Genomic DNA, 18,960 nt, shown 5'->3' on the forward strand with positions numbered 1-18,960 from the left:
GTTAAGAGTCAGACACGACTAAGCAACTTCACTTTCACTTTTCACTTTCATGAATTGGAGAAGGAAATGGCAACCCACTCCATTGTTCTCGCCTGGAGAATCCCAGGGACAGAGGAGCCTGGTGGGCTGCCGTCTATGGAGTCGCACAGAGTCGGACACGACTGAAGTGACTTAGCAGCTGATATACATGCCTGGAAAATCCCATGGATGGAGGAGCCTGGTAGGCTATAGTCCATGGGGTCACAAAGAGTTGGACACAACTGAGCGACTTCTCTTTTGTTCTTTCTTTCTTTCTTTCTGATATACATATATAATCATACCCCCAATATTGGAGGTATGATTAAATTATTATAATATCTTTAATAGTTATTAAATAATTATATAATCATGTAAATTACTGTATACTATATATGTATTTTTATATATCGGGGATATGATAAAATTACTATAAAAAGAAACTTAGAGAATGCTTTTAAGTTTTTCTAAAGGCCCTTAAAATACAAAAAACAAACAACCAATTCAACACATACATGCATACAAACTGTCACCTCAAACCCTTTGTGGAATAAGATTAGGGTATGTTAAAAAATTAAATTTTAAAACGAATCTAAAAATTTGATTACCAAGAAAGAGTTTTTAGCAAACAAAAGTAAAATAAAAATAATTCATTAGAAAGGTAGAAGCTGCTCTGTGAGTACCATAAATGTAAAGAAACATCACCTATTCTTCCAAAAGCATCCAGTGCTGTCTTCACAATCTTCTCTCCTTCTTCCACTGAATCTGAAGGAAAGAGAAATTAGGACAAAACTTCAGTAATAATCTTCACAAATGGCTTCTAAATTCTGTGGATCAGAGTACATGACAGATACAATTCATTCAATAGAATTCATTTCCAGGAAAAATACATTTATATTGTAGGCACGTAACAAACTACAATATAGATGATCTACGTTACAAAAGAAATTTAGTCCCTAAGACAATTCTTTAGCCTACCAAAAAAAAAAGGAACTGGGTAAATAACAAGCATTTGACAAATAATATCAAAGACAGCACTGTCTAATAGAACTTTGTCTTATGAAAATGCTGCTGCTGCTGCTGCTGCTAAGTCACTTCAGTCGTGTCCAACTCTGTGCGACCCCATAGACGGCAGCCCACCAGGCTTCCCCGTCCCTGGGATTCTCCAGGCAAGAACACTGGAGTGGGCTGCCATTTCCTTCTCCAATGCATGAAAGTGAAAAGTGAAACTGAAGTCGCTCAGTCCTGTCTGACTCTTTGCAATTCCATGGACTGCAGCCTACCAGGCTCCTCCGCCCATGGGATTTTCCAGGCAAGAGTACTGGAGTGGGGTGCCATTGCCTTGAAAATGTCCCTATTTCTGCACTGTCTAATACAGTAGCCATGAACCACATGTGGCTACTGGGCACTTGAAATGTGGCTAGGATGACAAATTGATTATTAGTTCATTTCTATTGAATTTTAAGTTGTCACATAGGACTTCTCCTTAAGGATGCAAATGAGAATTTGAGAGGGAGGGAAAGAGGAATGTATTTAATTTGAAAAAGCATGATCAAGTCTATATGACTACATTTGGAAAACAAACCTACTGTTTTTATAATGTTGTTGTTGCTTAGTTGCTAAGTTGCGTCCAACTCTTAAGACCCCATGGAGCCCACCAGGCTCCTCTGTCCATGGGATTTCCCAGGCAAGAATACTGATTGGGCTGCCATTTCCTCCTCCAGGGGATCTTCCCGATGCAGGTATCAAACCCACGTCTCATACACTGCAGGTAGATTCTTTACCACTGAGCCACCAAGGAAGCCCATTTTTATAATATAATACTAACCACAAAAAGCAAAGCTCAATGAAATATTATGGCCTTGTTATTTTCTGCTAATCGGCCCAGGAGAAGGGCTGATATCACCAGAGCTGTGTTTCAAATGGTCAGCTGTCAACTCAACATCACCAGTGTTTCTTTCTACTTTCTCTGCAGTCACAGGAGGAGCCAGGGCCCTTCTCCGAGGCCCATACAGTCCTGAGTTAGATCTTCCAAAAAGAGATACTCACTTAAAAGGTAGAAAAGTAGGAGACTGCAGGGGCAGGCAGTTTCATGAGGAGGCTGCAGCGTGACACTGGCAGCACATGCAGGCAGGCTCGAGAACCACCTGCCACAGGCTGAGATGGTCTCCTCCAGTCTCACTGACGTGCACCAGCCCAGACCTTCCAATGGTAAGTCTCTAACTCTCTGTATAAAACCCTTCACTCTGGGAAAACCAAGAGGGGCTTCTGTATTCCTGACTGAATCCTGACTAATATACTTTGTATATCAAAACTGAGGGGTGGAGAGAAGAGTCTGAAATTTTTATCTTTAAAAATTAGGTTCTAAAATCCCAGAATTTTTTTCTAAAGGTGAAAACACTTTTCTAGACTCTCAAAGCAGAAATAAGATACTAAAATATCTGTCTCATTATTCCCTTGAGCATGAAAAACAAATCGTATCCTATCTAAAATTTCAAAATAAAGACACAGGCAATTTACTTTTCTCCCTGGCCCACAAAAACAATCTAATTTGCAGAAAAATCACTAAACACTAGCTTTTTAAAAGTACATCTATTCAAGAAGAATACAAATACTATTAGAATCAGGTGGTCCTAAGATGGCAAAGGAATAGGACAGGGAGACCACTTTCTCCCCCACAAATTCATTGAAAGATCATTTTAACACTGAGCAAATTCCACAAAACAACTTCTGAATGCTGGCAGAGGACACCAGGCACCCAGAAAGGCAGCCATTGTCTTCAAAAGGAGGTGGGACAAAATATAAAAGATAAAAAGAGAGACAAAAGAGTTAGGGATGGAGACCCATCCCAGGGAGGGAGTCGTGAAAAAGGAGAAGTTTACAAACACCAGGAAACCCTCTCACCGGTGGGTCCGTGGGGAGTTCTGGAATCTCAGAGGGCAACATAACCAGGAGGGAAAATAAATAAATAAATAAACCCCACAGATTACGTGTCTAACCACAACTCCCAGTGGAGAAGTAGCCCAGACGCTCACATCTGCCACCAGCAAGCGGGGGCTGAACAGGGAGGCACAGGCTGCATTGCTTAGGGTAAGGACCAGGCCTGAATGCCCTGAGGACAATCTGAGGAAGCTAACATGAAACAGCAACCCAAACTGTGGGATAGCCAGAGAGGGAGGAAAAAAGAGAGAGAGAGAGAGAGAGAGAATTTTTCCAAAAAGCTCTAACCTAAGGCACTACCAGCCCACTCACCGAACAAAGGACTGAGCGAATACCAGAGGATAGATAGCCCGCTGCGGAACGCCCATTGCTGGCTGGAGGCAGAGAGGCAGGTGGGTGACAGCCAGAGCATCCTCTACCAAACTGCGACCAGGCTCCCAGTTGTTAACCAAGTCTTCCTGGGATCCTGGATGGTTGACATCTGCCAGGAGGGTCGCAGCCAGAGATCAGCTCCCCAGAGGAGACACAGAGCACACCTCAGACGGTGCTCCCGCTGCACACCCAGGAAACCAAGAGGCTGGGACGGGGAGGTGATAAGACACACCACACACCTGGGGAGAGTGCACTCACCAAGCACCTGGTCACCTGAGCTACTCGGACCTGGGAAGGGCACAAAACGCAGGCCCACCAAGTGTGCCTTTGTGGAGTACCCGAGAACCTGAACCTGAGTGGCTTAGACCTGGGAAATGCACACAACCCAGGGCCTGCTTTAGACAGTTCCCCTGCAGAGAAACCTGGAGCCTGAGCAGTGTAGACCGGGAAAGCACACACGCCGTGAGCGGGGGCAAACCCAGTGTGGCCCAGACACTGCGAGCACGCCCCACACACGCCAGTGATATTTATTTGCATTGTTCCTCCCTCCCCACAGCACAACTGAAAAAGTGAGCCTAAATAGGTCAGGGCGGAAATTAGACACTGAAGAGACCTGCAAAACAGAAGAAGCCAAAATAAACAGAGGGAACTGCTTTGGAACAGGTGCAACAGATTAAAACCATGTCGTTAGCACGGACTACATTGGAAGGGGCCTATAGACCTTGAGAAGTATAAGCTTGAACAAGGAACTATCTGAAACTGAACTGACCCCACACTGCCCGCAACAGCTCCAGAGAAATTCCTAGATATATTTTACTATTATCATTTTTTAAGTTTTTAAATTTTTTAAGCCCTTTATTACTCATTTAATTTTAATTTTTATAACCCATTACCTTTCAAAAAAAGACCCTTTTTTAAAGCAAATTTCATATATATTTTTTATAATTTTTGTGATTTTGTTTTTTTAATATTGTATTTTTGAGAGTCTAACTTCTACTCTAGATTTTTAATCTTTGCTTTTTGTTATTTGTTATCAATTTTGTACCTTTAAGAATCCAATCTTCAGTACCCATTTTTACTTGCTGCTGCTGCTGCTAAGTTGCTTCAGTCATGTCCGACTCTGTGCAACCCCATAGATGGCAGCCCACCAGGCTCCTCCATCCCTAGGATTCTCCAGGCAAGAACTCTGGAGTGGGGTGCCATTTCCTTCTCCAATGCATGAAAGTGAAAAGTGAAACTGAAGTCGCTTAGTCATGTCTGACTCTTAGCGATCCCATTGCAGCCTACCAGGCTCCTCTGCCCATGGGGTTTTCCAGGCAAGAGTACTGGAGTGGGTTGCCATTGCCTTCTCTGCATTTTTACTTAGGAGTGTGATTACCAGCTTGATTGCCCTCTCCCCCTTTGACTCTCCTTTTTCTCCCCCAGGTCACCTCTGTCTCCTCACTGCCCCCTTCTCTTCTCTACCCAACTCTGTGAATCTCTTTGGGTATTCTGGGCTGTGGAGAACACTTAGGGAACTGATTACTGGCTAGATCTGTCTCTCTCCTTTTGACTCCCCGTCCTCTTCTTCTGGTCACCTCTATCTCCTTCCTCCCTCTTCTCTTCTCTATGGAACTCCATGAACCTTTCTGGGTGTTCCAAGCTGTGGAGAGCACACAGGGATTTGATTACTGCCTAGACTGCTCTCTCCCTTTTTGATTCCCCCTCTTCTCCTCCTGGTCACCTCTATCAGCCTCCTCCCTCTTCTCTTCTCCATGTAACTTTGAGAACCTCTCTGGGTGTCCCTTGCTGTGGAGAATCTTTTCTCCATTAACTTAGATGTTTTATCATCGGAACTGTATGGATGGAGAAGTCTTGAGACTACTGTAAGAATAAGACTGAAAACCAGAGGCAGGAGGCATAAGTCCAAAACCTGAGAACACCAGAAAACTCCTGACTCCAGGGAACATTAATCAATAAGAGCTCATCCAAAAGCCTCCACACCTGCACTGAAACCAAGCCCCACCCAAGAGCCAAGTTCCAGACCAAGACACAATGCTGATTCTCCAGCAACACAGGAACATAGCCCTGAGCTTTAATATACAGGCTGCCCAAAGTCACACCAAACCCACAGACACCTCAAAACTCACTACTGGACACTTCATTGCACTCCAGAGAGGAGATCCAGCTCCACCCACCAGAACACCAAAAGAAGCTTCCCTAACCAGGAAACCCAGACAACCTACTCGTCCAACCCCACCCACAGAGAGGAACCTTCACAATAAAGAGGAACCACAAACTTCCAGCATATAGAAAGGCCACTCCAAACACAGCAATCTAAACAAGATGAAAAGGCACAGAAACACTCAGCAGGCAAAGGAACATGACAAATGTCCACCAAACCAAACAAAAGAGGAGGAGACAGAGTCTACCTGAAAAAGAATTCAGAGTAATGATAGTAAAAATGATCCAAAATCTTGAAAACCAAATGGAGTTACAGATGAATAGTCTGGAGACAAGGATCAAGAAGATGCAAAATATGTTTAACAAGGACCTAGGAGAAATAAAAAAAGAGTCAATCAATAATGTATAATGCAATAACAGATCAAAACCACTCTGGAGGGAACCAACAGTAGAATAACTGAGGCAGAGGATAGGATAAGTGAGGTGGAAGATAGAATGGTGGAAATAAATGAAGCAGAGAGGAAAAAAGAAAAAAGCATTAAAAGAAACGAGGACAACCTCAGAGACCTCTAGGACAATGTCAAATGCCCCAACATTTGAGTCACAGGAGTCCCAGAAGAAGACAAAAAGAAAAGCCATGAGAAAATACTTGAGGAGGTAATAGTTGAAAACTTCCCGAAAATGGGGAATGAAATAGCCATCCAAGTCCAAGAAACTTGGAGAGTCTCAAACAGGATAAACCCAAGGCAAAAAAAAAAAAAACAAGACAATTTGTTAATCAAATTAACAAAGATCAAACACAAAGAACAAATATTAAAAGCAGCAAGGGAAAAACAACAAATAACACACAAGGGGATTCCCATAAGAATAACAGCTGATCTTTCCATAGAAACTCTTCAGGCAAGAAGGGAATGGCAGGACATACTTAAAGTGATGAAAGAGAAAAACCTACAACCCAGATTACTGTACCCAGCAAGGATCTCATTCAAATATGAAGGAGAAATCAAAAGCATTACAGACAAGTGAAAGCTCAGAGAATTCAGCAACACCAAACCAGCTCTCCAACAAATGCTAAAGGATCTTCTCTCGACAGGAAACACAGAAAAAATGTATAAACTCAAACCCAAAACAACAAAGTAAATGGCAACGGGATCATACTTATCAATAATTACCTTAAATGTAAATGGGTTGAATGCCCCAACCAAAAGACAAACACTGGCTGAATGGATACAAAAACAAGACTCCTATATATGCTGCCTACAAGAGACCCACCTCAAAACAAGGGACACATACAGACTGAAAGGGAAGGGCTGAAAAAAGATATTTCACGCAAATGGAGACCAAAAGAAAGCAGGAGTAGCAATACTCATATCAGATAAAATAGACTTTGAAATAAAAGCTGTGAAAAGAGACAAAGAAGGACACTACATAATGATCAAAGCACCAATCCAAGAAGAAGATATAACAATTATAAATATATATGCACCCAACATAGGAGCACCGCAATATGTAAGGCAAATGCTAACAAGTATGAAAGGGGAAATTAACAGTAACACAATAATAGTGGGAGACTTTAATACCCCACTCACACCTATGGATAGATCAACTAAACAGAAAATTAGAAAGGAAACACAAACTTTAAATGATACAATGGACCAGTTAGACCTAATTGACATCTATAGGACATTTCACCCCAAAACAACGAATTTCACCTTTTTCTCAAGTGCACACAGAACATTCTCCAGGATAGATCACATAAATTGAGCACTGGTAAATTCAAAAAAATTGAAATCATTCCAAGCATCTTTTCTGATCGCAATGCATTAAGATTAGCTGTCAACTACAGGAAAAAAAAACTATTAAAAATACCAACATATGGAGGCTAAACAACACAATTCTGAATAACCAACAAATCACAGAAGAAATCAAAATATGCATAGAAATGAATGAAAATGAAAACACAACAACCCAAAACCTATGGGACTCAGTAAAAGCAGTGCTAAAGGGAAGGTTCATAACAATACAAGCTTATCTCAAGAAACAAGAGAAAAATCAAATAAATAACCTAACTCTACGCCTAAAGCAACTAGGAAAGGAAAAAATGAAGAACCCCAGGGCTAGTAGAAGGAAAGAAATCATAAAACTTAGGGAAGAAATAAATGAAAAGGAAACATAACCATAGCAAAAATCAACAAAGCTAACAGCTGGTTCTTTGAGAAGATAAATAAAATAGACAAACCATTAGCCAGACTCATCAAGAAAAAAAGGAAGAGGAATTAAAATCAACAAAATTAGAAATGAAAATGGAGAAATCACAACAGACAACACAGAAATACAAAGGATCATAAGAGACTACTATCAGCAATTATATGCCAATAAAATGGACAACTTGGAAGAAATGGACAAATTCTTAGAAAACTATAACTTTCTAAAACTGAACCAGGAAGAAATAGAAAATCTTAACAGATACATCACAAGCATGGAAATCAAAACTGTAATCAGAAATCTTCCAGCAAACAAAAGCTCAGGACTAGACGGCTTCACAGCTGATTTCTAACAAAAATTTAGAGAAGAGCTAACACCTATCCTACTCAAAGTCTTCCAGAAAACTGCAGAGGAAGGTAAACTTCCAAACTCATTCTATGAGGCCACCATCACCCTAATACCAAAACCAGACAAAGATGCCACAAACAAAGAAAACTACAGGCCAATATCACTGATGAAGATAGATGCAAAAATCCTTAACAAAATTCTAGCAAACGGAATCCAACAACATATTAAAAAGATCATACACCATGACCAAGTGGGCTTTATCCCAGGGATGCAAGGATTCTCTAATATCTGCAAATCAATCAATGTGATACACCACATTAAAAAACTGAAAGATAAAAACCATATGATTATCTCAATAGATGCAGAGAAAGCTTTTCACAAAATTCAACATCCATTTATGATAAAGCAGGATTAGAAGAAACATGCCTCAACATAATAAGAGCCATATATGATAAACCCAGAGCAAACATTATCCTCAATGTTGAAAAATTGAAAGCATTTCCCCTAAAGTCAGGAACAAGACAAGGGTGCCCACTCTCACCACTACTATTCAACATAGTTTTGGAAGTTTTAGCCACAGCAATCTGAGAAGAAAAAGAAATAAAAGGAATCCAGATTGGAAAAGAAGTAAAACTCTCACTGTTTGCAGATGACATGATCCTCTACATAGAAAACTTTAAAGACTCCACCAGAAAATTACTAGAGCTAATCAGTGAATATAGTAAGGTTTCAGGATATAAAATTAATACACAGAAATCCCTTGCATTCCTATACACTAACAATGAGAAAACAGAAAGAAAATTAAGGAAACAATTTCATTCACCATTGCAACGAAAAGAATAAAATACTTAGGAATATATCTACCTAAAGAAACAAAAGACCTATATATAGAAAACCATAAAACACTGGTGAAAGAAATCAAAGAGGACACTAATAGATGGAGAAATACACCAAGTTCATGGATCTGAAGAATCAATATAGTGAAAATGAGCATACTACCCAAAGCAATCTATAGATTCAATGCAATCCCTATCAAACTACCAATGGTATTTTTCAGAGAACTAGAACAAATAATTTCACAATTTGTATGGAAATACAAAAATCCTTGAATAGCCAAAGCAATCTTGAGAAAGAAGAATGGAATTGGTGGAATCAACCTGCCTAACTTCAGACTATACTACAAAGCTACAGTCATCAAGACAGTATGGTACTGCCACAAAGACAGAAATATAGCTCAATGGAACAAAATAGAAAGCCCAGGGATAAATCCACACACCTATGGACACTTTATCTTTGTCAAAGGAGGCAAAAATATACAATGGAGAAAAGACAATCTCTTTAACAAGCGGTGCTGGGAAAACTAGTCAACCACTTGTAAAAGAATGAAACTAGAACACTTCCTAACACCATACACAAAAATAAACTCAAAATGGATTAAAGATTTAAATGTAAGACCAGAAACTATAAAACTCCTAGATGAAAACATAGGCAAAACACTCTCTGCCATAAATCACAGCAGGGTCCTCTATGACCCACCTCCCAGAATACTGGAAATAAAAGCAAAAATAAACAAATGGGAACTAATTAAACTTAAAAGCTTTTGCACAATGCAGGAAACTATAAGCAATGGGAGAAAATAATAGCAAACGAACCAACGGACAAAGAATTAATCTAAAAAATATACAAGAAGCTCATGCAGCTCAATACCAGAAAAACAAACAACCCAATCAAAAAATGGGCCAAAGAACTAAACAGATATTTCTCCAAAGAAGACATATAGATGGCTAACAAACATATGAAAAATGCTCAACATCACTCATTATCAGAGAAATGCAAATCAAAACCACAATGAGGTACCATCTCACACCAGTCAAAATGGCTACTGTTAAAAAGTCTACAGACAATAAATGCTGGAGAGAGTGTGGAGAAAAGGGAACCCTCTTACACTGTTGGCGGGAATGCAAACTAGTACAGCCACTATGGAGAACAGTGTGGAAATTCTTTACAAAACTGGAAATAGAACTGCCATATGACCCAGCAATCCCACTGATGGGCATTCACACTGAGGAGACCAGAACTGAAAGAGACACGTGTACCCCAGTGTTCATCACAGCACTGTTTACAATAGCGAGGACATGGAAGCAACCTAGATGTCCATCAGCAGACGAATGGATAAGAAATGTATATACAATGTATATTGTACATATACACAATGGAGTATTACTCAACTATTAAAAAGAATGCATTTGAATCAGTTCTAGTGAGGTGGATGGAACTGGAGCCTATTATACAGAGTGAAGTAAGTCAGAAAGAAAAACACCAATACAGTATACTAACACATATATATGGAATTTAGAAAGATGGTAACAATGACCCTATATGCGAGACAGCAAAAGAGACACAGATGTATAATAAAGTCTTTTGGACTCTGTGGGAAAAGGCGAGAGTGGGATGATTTGAGAGAATAGCATTGAAACATGTATATTATCATATGTGAAACAGATTGCCAGTTCAGGTTCGATGCATGGTGCACTGGGATGGTGCACAGGGCTGGTGCACTGGGATGACCCTGAGGGATGGGAAGGGGAGTGAGGTAGGAGAGGGGTTCAGGATGGGGAACACGTGTACACCCATGGTTGATTCCATGTCAATGTATGGCAAAAACCACTACAATATTTTAAAGAAATTAGCCTGCAATTAAAATAAATTAATTAATTTAAAACAAAACAAAATAAATACTATTAGAATCAATGTATCAAACATAAAAGCTGTATTTGCTGTTTTTCATGATTTTTTATTTATTCTTAATGCCTACTTTTGACTCTTAAGTTTTTATAAAAATAAGAAAGTTACATATAGCAATGATTTCCTATGCAGAATGGAATATGAAAGCTGGGTACAGAATTGGGGCATTTCACTTCTTACACTATATTACTTTAAGAAATATAAAAGAAATTTCTTTAAGAATTTAATGTAATTCTACAGAAATATAAGAGATATTTTAGCTTTTAAGAACAAGAGTAAGGACTTCCAGTGGCTAAGACTCTGAGCTCCCAATGCAGAAGGCCCAGGTTCAATCCCTAGTCAGGAAACGAGATCCCACAAGCTCCAACTAAGACCCACTGCAGTCACAAGAGCATATTCATATCCACATTTACAATAATGTACTGGTTATATCACATGCTCACTACTAAAAACACTAAGTAAACAAATGAATAAAATTTAGACTTATGAAATAATCTACATCAAAAAAATTTCACATATAAAATCTGTTGCTAAACATCTTTGGCAGAACTTAGATAAAATCTAATTTCATAATTACACTGGAATGCTGAGATATTTGCTCAGTGATTTGTTAACATGAGAAATAGCATCAGTTGAGGAAAAATAAAAGAAACAGTATAATTCTCTTAAATACCGTACCATAGTTAGCCACTGCTTTTCCACCTTTCCTTCTTATTTCTTCAACAACCTTATCAGCAGCTAAGGAGCCTTTGCCAACTCCTGTGAAGTCCCCTCCTAGGTCATTCACTGCAATGCAAAAATAAACAAATAAGAATTCAGTTCTAGACATTAAATAACACGAGGTGGAATGAAATTATATTATTAGCAAATGTTTTCAGTCATCTTCCTAATTCCCTCCTACTGTATTTTCATCCTACTGAAGACACCATGATATATGTACTTTCAAAACATGTCTCTTTGTTTTTAAATATAGATATGAGGCAGTGAAAATATTTAAACACAGGTTCACGCCATGAAATTTTTAACTGTTCAATGCTTCTCTTTTGGAAAGCAAAAGACTGATTCAACCTATTTTTAGGAAAAGAAAAAAAGATCGCTTTTAAGAGTAAACACAGAGGAAAACAGTATGGACATCCTTTAAAAAAAAAACTAAAAATAGAACTGCCATATGATCCAGCAATCCTACTTCCAGGTATTTATTCAAAAGAATTGAAATCAGGACCTGAAGAGATAATAGAACTCCAGTGTTCAACGCAGCATTATTCACGATAGCCAAGATGTGCAAGCAATCTAAATATCAATTGACAGACAAAATGGATAAAGAAGAAGTGGCACATACATACAATGTACTATTATTTAGCCTCTAAAAACAGAGAAGGAAATTTTTCAATATGTAACAACATGGATAAACTTTGAAGATAACAAGGCAACCCAGTCACAGAAGGCCAATACTGCATGATTGTATCTAAAATGGTCAAACTCACAGAATCAGAGAGAACAGTGGTTGCAGAGATTAGCAGGAGGAGAAAATGGGGAGTTGCTAATCAGTGGGCATAAAATTTCGATAATGCAAAATGAAAATGTTCTAAAGATCTTATCTGCTGTACAACATAATGCCTGTAGTTAATAATACTCTATTGTACACTTAAAAATTTCTTAAAAGGGTAGATCTCATATTAAGAGTTCTTATCACGACTGAAAAAAAGAAAAGAAAGGTTAAATACATAATGTGACATATATTCTCCATGTCAAGAAAGCCATTTACAGCAATGGTGATAAAGAACAAGCATATTAAATTCACACTGGTGAATTTTTATAAAACATAATGTGTCACAGTCTACCAAAAAAGAAATAAAACTATTGATTGAAAAAGGTCAAAAACTACACACACAACTAACATGTGTTCAGTCACTAATTTATACCATATATGTAATTTATATGTTTCCCTAGTAGCTCAGAAGGTACAGAATCTGCCTACAATGCAGGAGAATAGTTTTGATCCCTGGGTTGGAAAGATCCCCTGGAGAAGGGAATGGCTACCCACTCCAGTATCCTTGCCTGGAAAATTTCTTGGACAGAGGAATCTAGCCAGCTACAGTCCATGGAGTCACGAAGAGTTGGACACAACTGAGTGACTTTCATTACATTTTTACATATTCCTGTATATACAGACACAAACATTAACTGAACATTTACTATTTGCAAGGAAATCTACAGATGTATAAGAATGGTGCCTATCCTCAAAGAGTTTATAATGTACTGAAAGTTAAGTATGTGGTAACTATACTAATGCATTAATTGTATCATAAGTATATAAAGGCAACATAACTAAATAATATGATAACAAAAGTAATTTACACAATCATCCAAAGTTGAATTTACAAAATAACATGCAAAAACAAATGAAAAGATAAATAATGTGTCAGTCACTCAGTCGTGTCCAACTCTTTGCGACTCCATGGACTGTAGCCCACCAGGCTCCTCTGTCCATGGAATTCTCCAGCCAAGAATACTGGAGTGGGTTCCCATTCCCTTCTCCAGGGCTTCTTCCTGACCCAGGGATAGAACCTGGGTCTCCTGCACTGCAGGCAGATTCCCTACCATCTGAGCCACAATAGGTCAATGCCAAACATCTTAAGACAAATACTGGGGACAAAGAATTAACTTGCATTGCAAAGTGATCATTTTTGTAGGGTTATTGCATAAACCATGAGGAATATAATAATTTAAAAATTACTAATTAATAATGGCATAGAGATATAGGCTAAAATTTAAACTCTCTTAATATGATCAAATTGATGATTATCATACCTGGAAAAAAGTGCACAAAAATCTTTTCTTCTTTTGAAGTATAACTCTCTTAGGGGGGGAATTGGGTGAGGGTTGCAACTGGGGTAGTGCAGTAAAAGGAGATAAAGGGATGACTCAGAGAAAAACTATTCAAATGTGTTTTTGTGTTTAAAGGAAATTAGTTTTTCAAAATGTGGACTGAGGTATATTTTTTCTAACCATATAGTCTTATCAGTCTTATTGCAAATAAAAAAACCTACAAAGACAAAAAATAATGGGGGAAAGGCTTACATTATCCCTCAGAGAATTTTATTAAAATTTTAAGATTCTCAAGACTAAATTCCTATTAACTATTCATTATTTGAGTACAGTTACTTAAATAACAGGAAATAAACAATTTAAAAAATCAAGATTTTGAAATATGTAACTAAAAGTCTTCTAAGACCCTTTTTACCCAAGCAAGGAAAAGTTCAAAAGCAAATTGACGAAAACAATATTGAAGTAAAGAAAGAAATGTTCAATTGTGAAATGAAACACTATCCCCAAGTGCAAACTATTCCAAGTGCAATCAAAGGTAAACATTAAAGCCTGAATAAATAATTACTGAGATCAATGATCAATGCAGTGAAACAGTATCAAAGTAGATTTAGCAAAACAAGTATGCACTTCAGAGAGGACAAATTTAACACTGACCCTACTCAGTTACCCTACCAAAGCTAATTCACAGGGATTACAGCCTTAACTAGGAAAGCACTGATTACACACTGAAGGGCTTAGTCAGCAGCAACATTAAAAGATTGTTTGTAAACAGAGAGAAATGTACTTATACTATGTGACCCTGTTATCACTTATATATACATGACTAATATTCCAGTGAAAAAGTTGGCTTAAAGCTCAACAATCAGAAAACGAAGATCATGGCATCTGGTCCCATCACTTCATGGGAAATAGGTGGGGAAACAGTGGAAACAGTGTCAGACTTTATTTTTATGTGCTCCAAAATCCCTGCAGATGGTGACTGCAGCCATGAAATTAAAAGACGCTTACTCCTCGGAAGAAAAGTTATGGCCAGCCTAGATAGCATATTAAAAAGCAGAGACATTACCTTGCCAACAAAGGTCCGTCTAGTCAAGCCTATGGTTTTTCCAGTGGTCATGTATGGATGTGAGAGTTGGACTGTGAAGAAAGCTGAGCGCTGAAGAATTGATGCTTTTGAACTGTGGTGTTGGAGAAGACTCTTGAGAGTCCCTTGAACTGCATGGAGATCCAACCAGTCCATCCTAAAGGAGATCAGTCCTGGGTGTTCATTGGAAGGATTGATGCTAAAGCTGAAACTCCAATACTTTGGCCACCTCATGCAAAGAGTTGACTCATTGGAAAAGACTCTGATGCTGGAAGGGATTGGGATAGGAGGAGAAGGGGATGACAGAGGATGAGATGGCTGGATAGCATCAGTGACTCAATGGACTTGAGTTTGAGTAAACTCTGGGAGTCGGTGATGGACAGGGAGGCCTGGCGTGCTGCGATTCATGGGGTCGCAGAGTCGGACACGACTGAGATACTGAACTGAACTGAACTGAATATTCCAATTATAACAATATTTGAAAATATTCCTACCGCTTACTGTTAAAGATACATCTGGAGGAGAAGGGGACGACAGAGGATGAGATGGTGGATGACATCACTGACTCAATAGACATGAGTTTGAGTAAACTCTGGGAGTTGGTGATGGACAAGGAGGCCTGGCGTGCTGCAATTCATGGGGTCGCAAAGAGTTGGACACAACTGAGCGACTGAACTGAACTGACTGAATATTCCAATTATAACAAAAATTTAAAATATCCCTACCACCTACTGTTAAAGACACAACTTTGTACATTGCTGCATTTGAGCTCCATACAGTTTTCTAGGAATTTGGCAGGAACAGTTGCTCCTATTTTTACAGAAGAAGAAAGAGTTTAGGAAAAGTTAGGTAACTTGTTCAGGCTCCAAGGCTGTATGAAATAGCAAAATTCATACAAGAACCTGGACCCACCACAATACCACTCTCCTCCTCTAAAGTTGTGAACAAGTTTCTTTTATCCTAATTATTTCCACTTTAAAAAATAAGTCATGTTTGCTTGGAGAGAATACAGAAGAAACAATAAATCAGCCACACTCAAACAGCTTCAAAATACACAGTGTTTTTACTACCTATTGGTAAGATTATGATAGTTAGAGTCTTTTCAGCTAAAACCATCAAAATACCCTCGGAAGTGGTATATTTGTAAATCCTCCATATAAAATCCAGCTTATAGCTCTGAAGAGTTTTTTGTTTTGTTTTTTTAAGATGTAAAATTTTTTGCCTATTTCCATCATTTTAAATAAATCAATGACTTGGATAGTCTATTAAAGACTATGTAAGTTTTTTTTAATTAAAAATCTACTCTGAGTTTTTATTAAACACCTACTTACTATACACTAACAACTAGAGTAGGGACATAAGGATCCAGAAAATTATAAACACACTTGGAGCCTATAAAAGTACCCTATAAATAGGAAAATGGATACCTAAACACAAAGTACTGAGTTATCAGCTAACAAAGCCTGAAAACAGAACCAGGTTTGTGAGAATGGCTGTTTCCCCATATCCTCCTAGACATTATCATTCTCTTCCGTATAACAATTAAATGATTATAAATTGTAGCCCACTATTTTAGCACTAGTGAAGTCACACTATTTTCATAGGCTTGTCATTCATATTTCTGTTTCCTGTTTTGTCTGCTTAAATAGCATTTCATTTGAGGTGCCTATTTTTCGTGCAGATGTGTACATGTTGCATGCATGCATGCTCGTCACTTCAGTCACGTCCGACTCTACTGAACCCAATGGACTGCAGCCCACCAGGCTCCTCTGTCCATGGGAGTCTCCAGGCAAGAATACTGGAGTGGGCTGTCATGCCCTCCTGCAGGGGATCTTCCCAACCCAGGCATCAAACCCTGGTCTCCTGTGTCTTCTGCATAGCAGGTAAATTCTGAGCCACCAGGGAAGCCCCATGTACATGTCACTTATTTATAAAAGATTTTAATTTTTTATCATATGTTACAAATTATAAATTCTTTTATTGAAATGTTGAAAGAGAAACAGCAGAGCATTAATATTATTTGATAGCATTACGTACATTGTTTTTTGACATACTGTTACATAAACCAGATTGAGAAATCTGGATTTGTCTTTAGCAATCCTATCTGTGTACAGGGCTTGGCTCTCAGAAGTTGGTTTTCCCGTTCTCTTATGCTGTACTTCAGCCGTGACTACTGGCCTCAAAGACTAGAGCAAGAAACATGTTTTGGGTCTCCTGATATCAGGACTGCTAAACCAGCTGAGGCAACATATATCACTTTTAGTGTGTTGGGGAAAAAAAAATGCAAATCAAACTTATCATCATCTTCCGCAAACTGTCCCACCCTCTCAGCAGCACTTTGCTGGCTAAGTCATTTCCCAGGTATTCTCTCTTTTCTCCCATTTCTGAACAGTACACTCCACAAAGCTATCAAGGCTTGACATCCAATTCATTATGATTCTTCAAATAGTCACTCTATTCACACTCTGTAGCCAGCACTGGGCTTGGTGCTTGGAGCTTGGAAGGTAGATAGTTTGTGTGCTGAGGAGTTTCCAGTTCTTCTGAGGAACCAATTATTGCCATGTCTCTCCTGTTCTATCATTTCATGCCCAGACTACTGTAAGTGCCTCCCCAGTGGCCTTTTCCCTCCAATCTTAATCACTCCAGGCTGCTAGCAGCCAGTTGCTGGGTAATGGCCCTATAACAGCCTTAAACTAAGTCATTCCCCCACTGAAAATCTGCAGTAGAATCCTATCATTCACTGTCTAACTTTCAAGATCCCTTAAAGTCTGACCACACTTTACTGTTTCACTTTACTATAAGTAGTTCCTCCTCTCTGGGAAATTGCTTATATAGCAATTTCTAAGTTCCCACTGAATTATCAGGAGTAATAATGTTACAATGCTTTGTATCTGAAGAGTGCTCCATAACCGTGCTTACACATATTCCTGTTCATATATTTATTCAATCCAAGGATTTGACACCAGCTAAGTCATATCTATGACCAGTGACGTATCTATAAACTACTTTTATTTTCCAAAGTAAAATGGTGCTTCCAAATCTACAAAATCGAAATAATTTTTATATGCGTTGATTTTGCACATGACATGCTTTACAATGAGTAATCTGAGAAGTGTATAAAAAGATGACAAAGGCAATATTATACTACAAGTGTACTTATTTTTTGGAGAGGTTATTTATTTTAATGCTTTTAAGAAATTCAAACCCTACAAATTCAAAAAGCCCCTTCTAACCTGTGTCCTATTCCAGAGGTAACTGCTATTAACCATTTTTCAGATGTCCTTCCAGGCATTTCTATTTTCTATGCTGATGCCTTTCCTCCCATTCTGAAAAGTTTCTGATAGCAAACAACAGCATTAAGAATCATTTCATTGATACAGTGGGCCCAATGGGGATTTCCTCCTGTATTCTGTTTATGTCTTGATTGCTACCAGAAAGTATTTAAAGTGCCTAAATATAAAAGGCACATGCAAGGACTATTAAAAAATGGAAAAATTAAGAAGATGTCACATCAGAGAAAGAGAAGCCTACTCAAAGCATGGGCTAATGGTGGTTACCTAGCTGAGGACAGTGTCAGGTTTACCCTTAAGCTTCCGGACAGTCAAAGAAAAAGTGCAAAACACAGAGTTGCCGTTATATTTTCATCGTTTGGCAGAAAGATACCATCACCCTAGTTTATCAGGAGTCTTTTCCAGAATGGCCATCAGCTCAGTTCAGTTGCTCAGTCGTGTCCGACTCTGCAACCCCATGAATCGCAGCACGCCAGGACTCCCTGTCCATCACCAACTCCAGGAGTTCACTCAGACTCAAGTCCATCGAGTCAGTGATGCCATCCAGACATCTCATTCTCTGTCATCCCCTTCTTCTCCTGCCCCCAATCCCTCCCAGCATCAGAGTCTTTTCCAATGAGTCAACTCTGCATGAGGTGGCCAAAGCACTGGAGTTTCAGCTTTAGCATCATTCCTTCCAAAGAAATCCCAGGGCTGACCTCCTTCAGAATGGACTGGTTGGATCTCCTCGCAGTCCAAGGGACTCTCAAGAGTCCTCTCCAACACCACAGTTCAAAAGCATCAATTCTTTAGCACTCAGCTTTCTTCACAGTCCAACTCTCATACATGACTACTGGAAAAACCATAGGCTTGACTAGACAGACTTTTGTTGGCAAAGTAACGTCTCTGCTTTTAAATATGCTATCTAGGTTGGTCATAACTTTTCTTCCGAGGAGTAAGCGTCTTTTAATTTCATGGCTGCAGTCACCA

General features: G+C 38.8%; 1 protein-coding gene across 1 annotated transcript in view; it reads right to left on the reverse strand.

Moving 5' to 3' along the window:
- HSD17B4 (hydroxysteroid 17-beta dehydrogenase 4) overlaps positions 1-18,960 on the reverse strand; it is a 102,643-nt gene that overhangs the window by 71,846 nt on the left and 11,837 nt on the right. Inside the window, exons 3-4 of the mRNA XM_004008685.5 lie at positions 11,467-11,574; positions 721-780 (exon numbers count right to left, since the gene is read on the reverse strand). Coding sequence (XP_004008734.3) covers positions 721-780; positions 11,467-11,574 — 168 coding nt within the window. The remainder of the gene's footprint in view (positions 1-720; positions 781-11,466; positions 11,575-18,960) is intronic.

This window comes from Ovis aries, chromosome 5, assembly GCF_016772045.2.
Source record: "Ovis aries strain OAR_USU_Benz2616 breed Rambouillet chromosome 5, ARS-UI_Ramb_v3.0, whole genome shotgun sequence".
Classification (NCBI taxonomy): domain Eukaryota; kingdom Metazoa; phylum Chordata; class Mammalia; order Artiodactyla; family Bovidae; genus Ovis; species Ovis aries.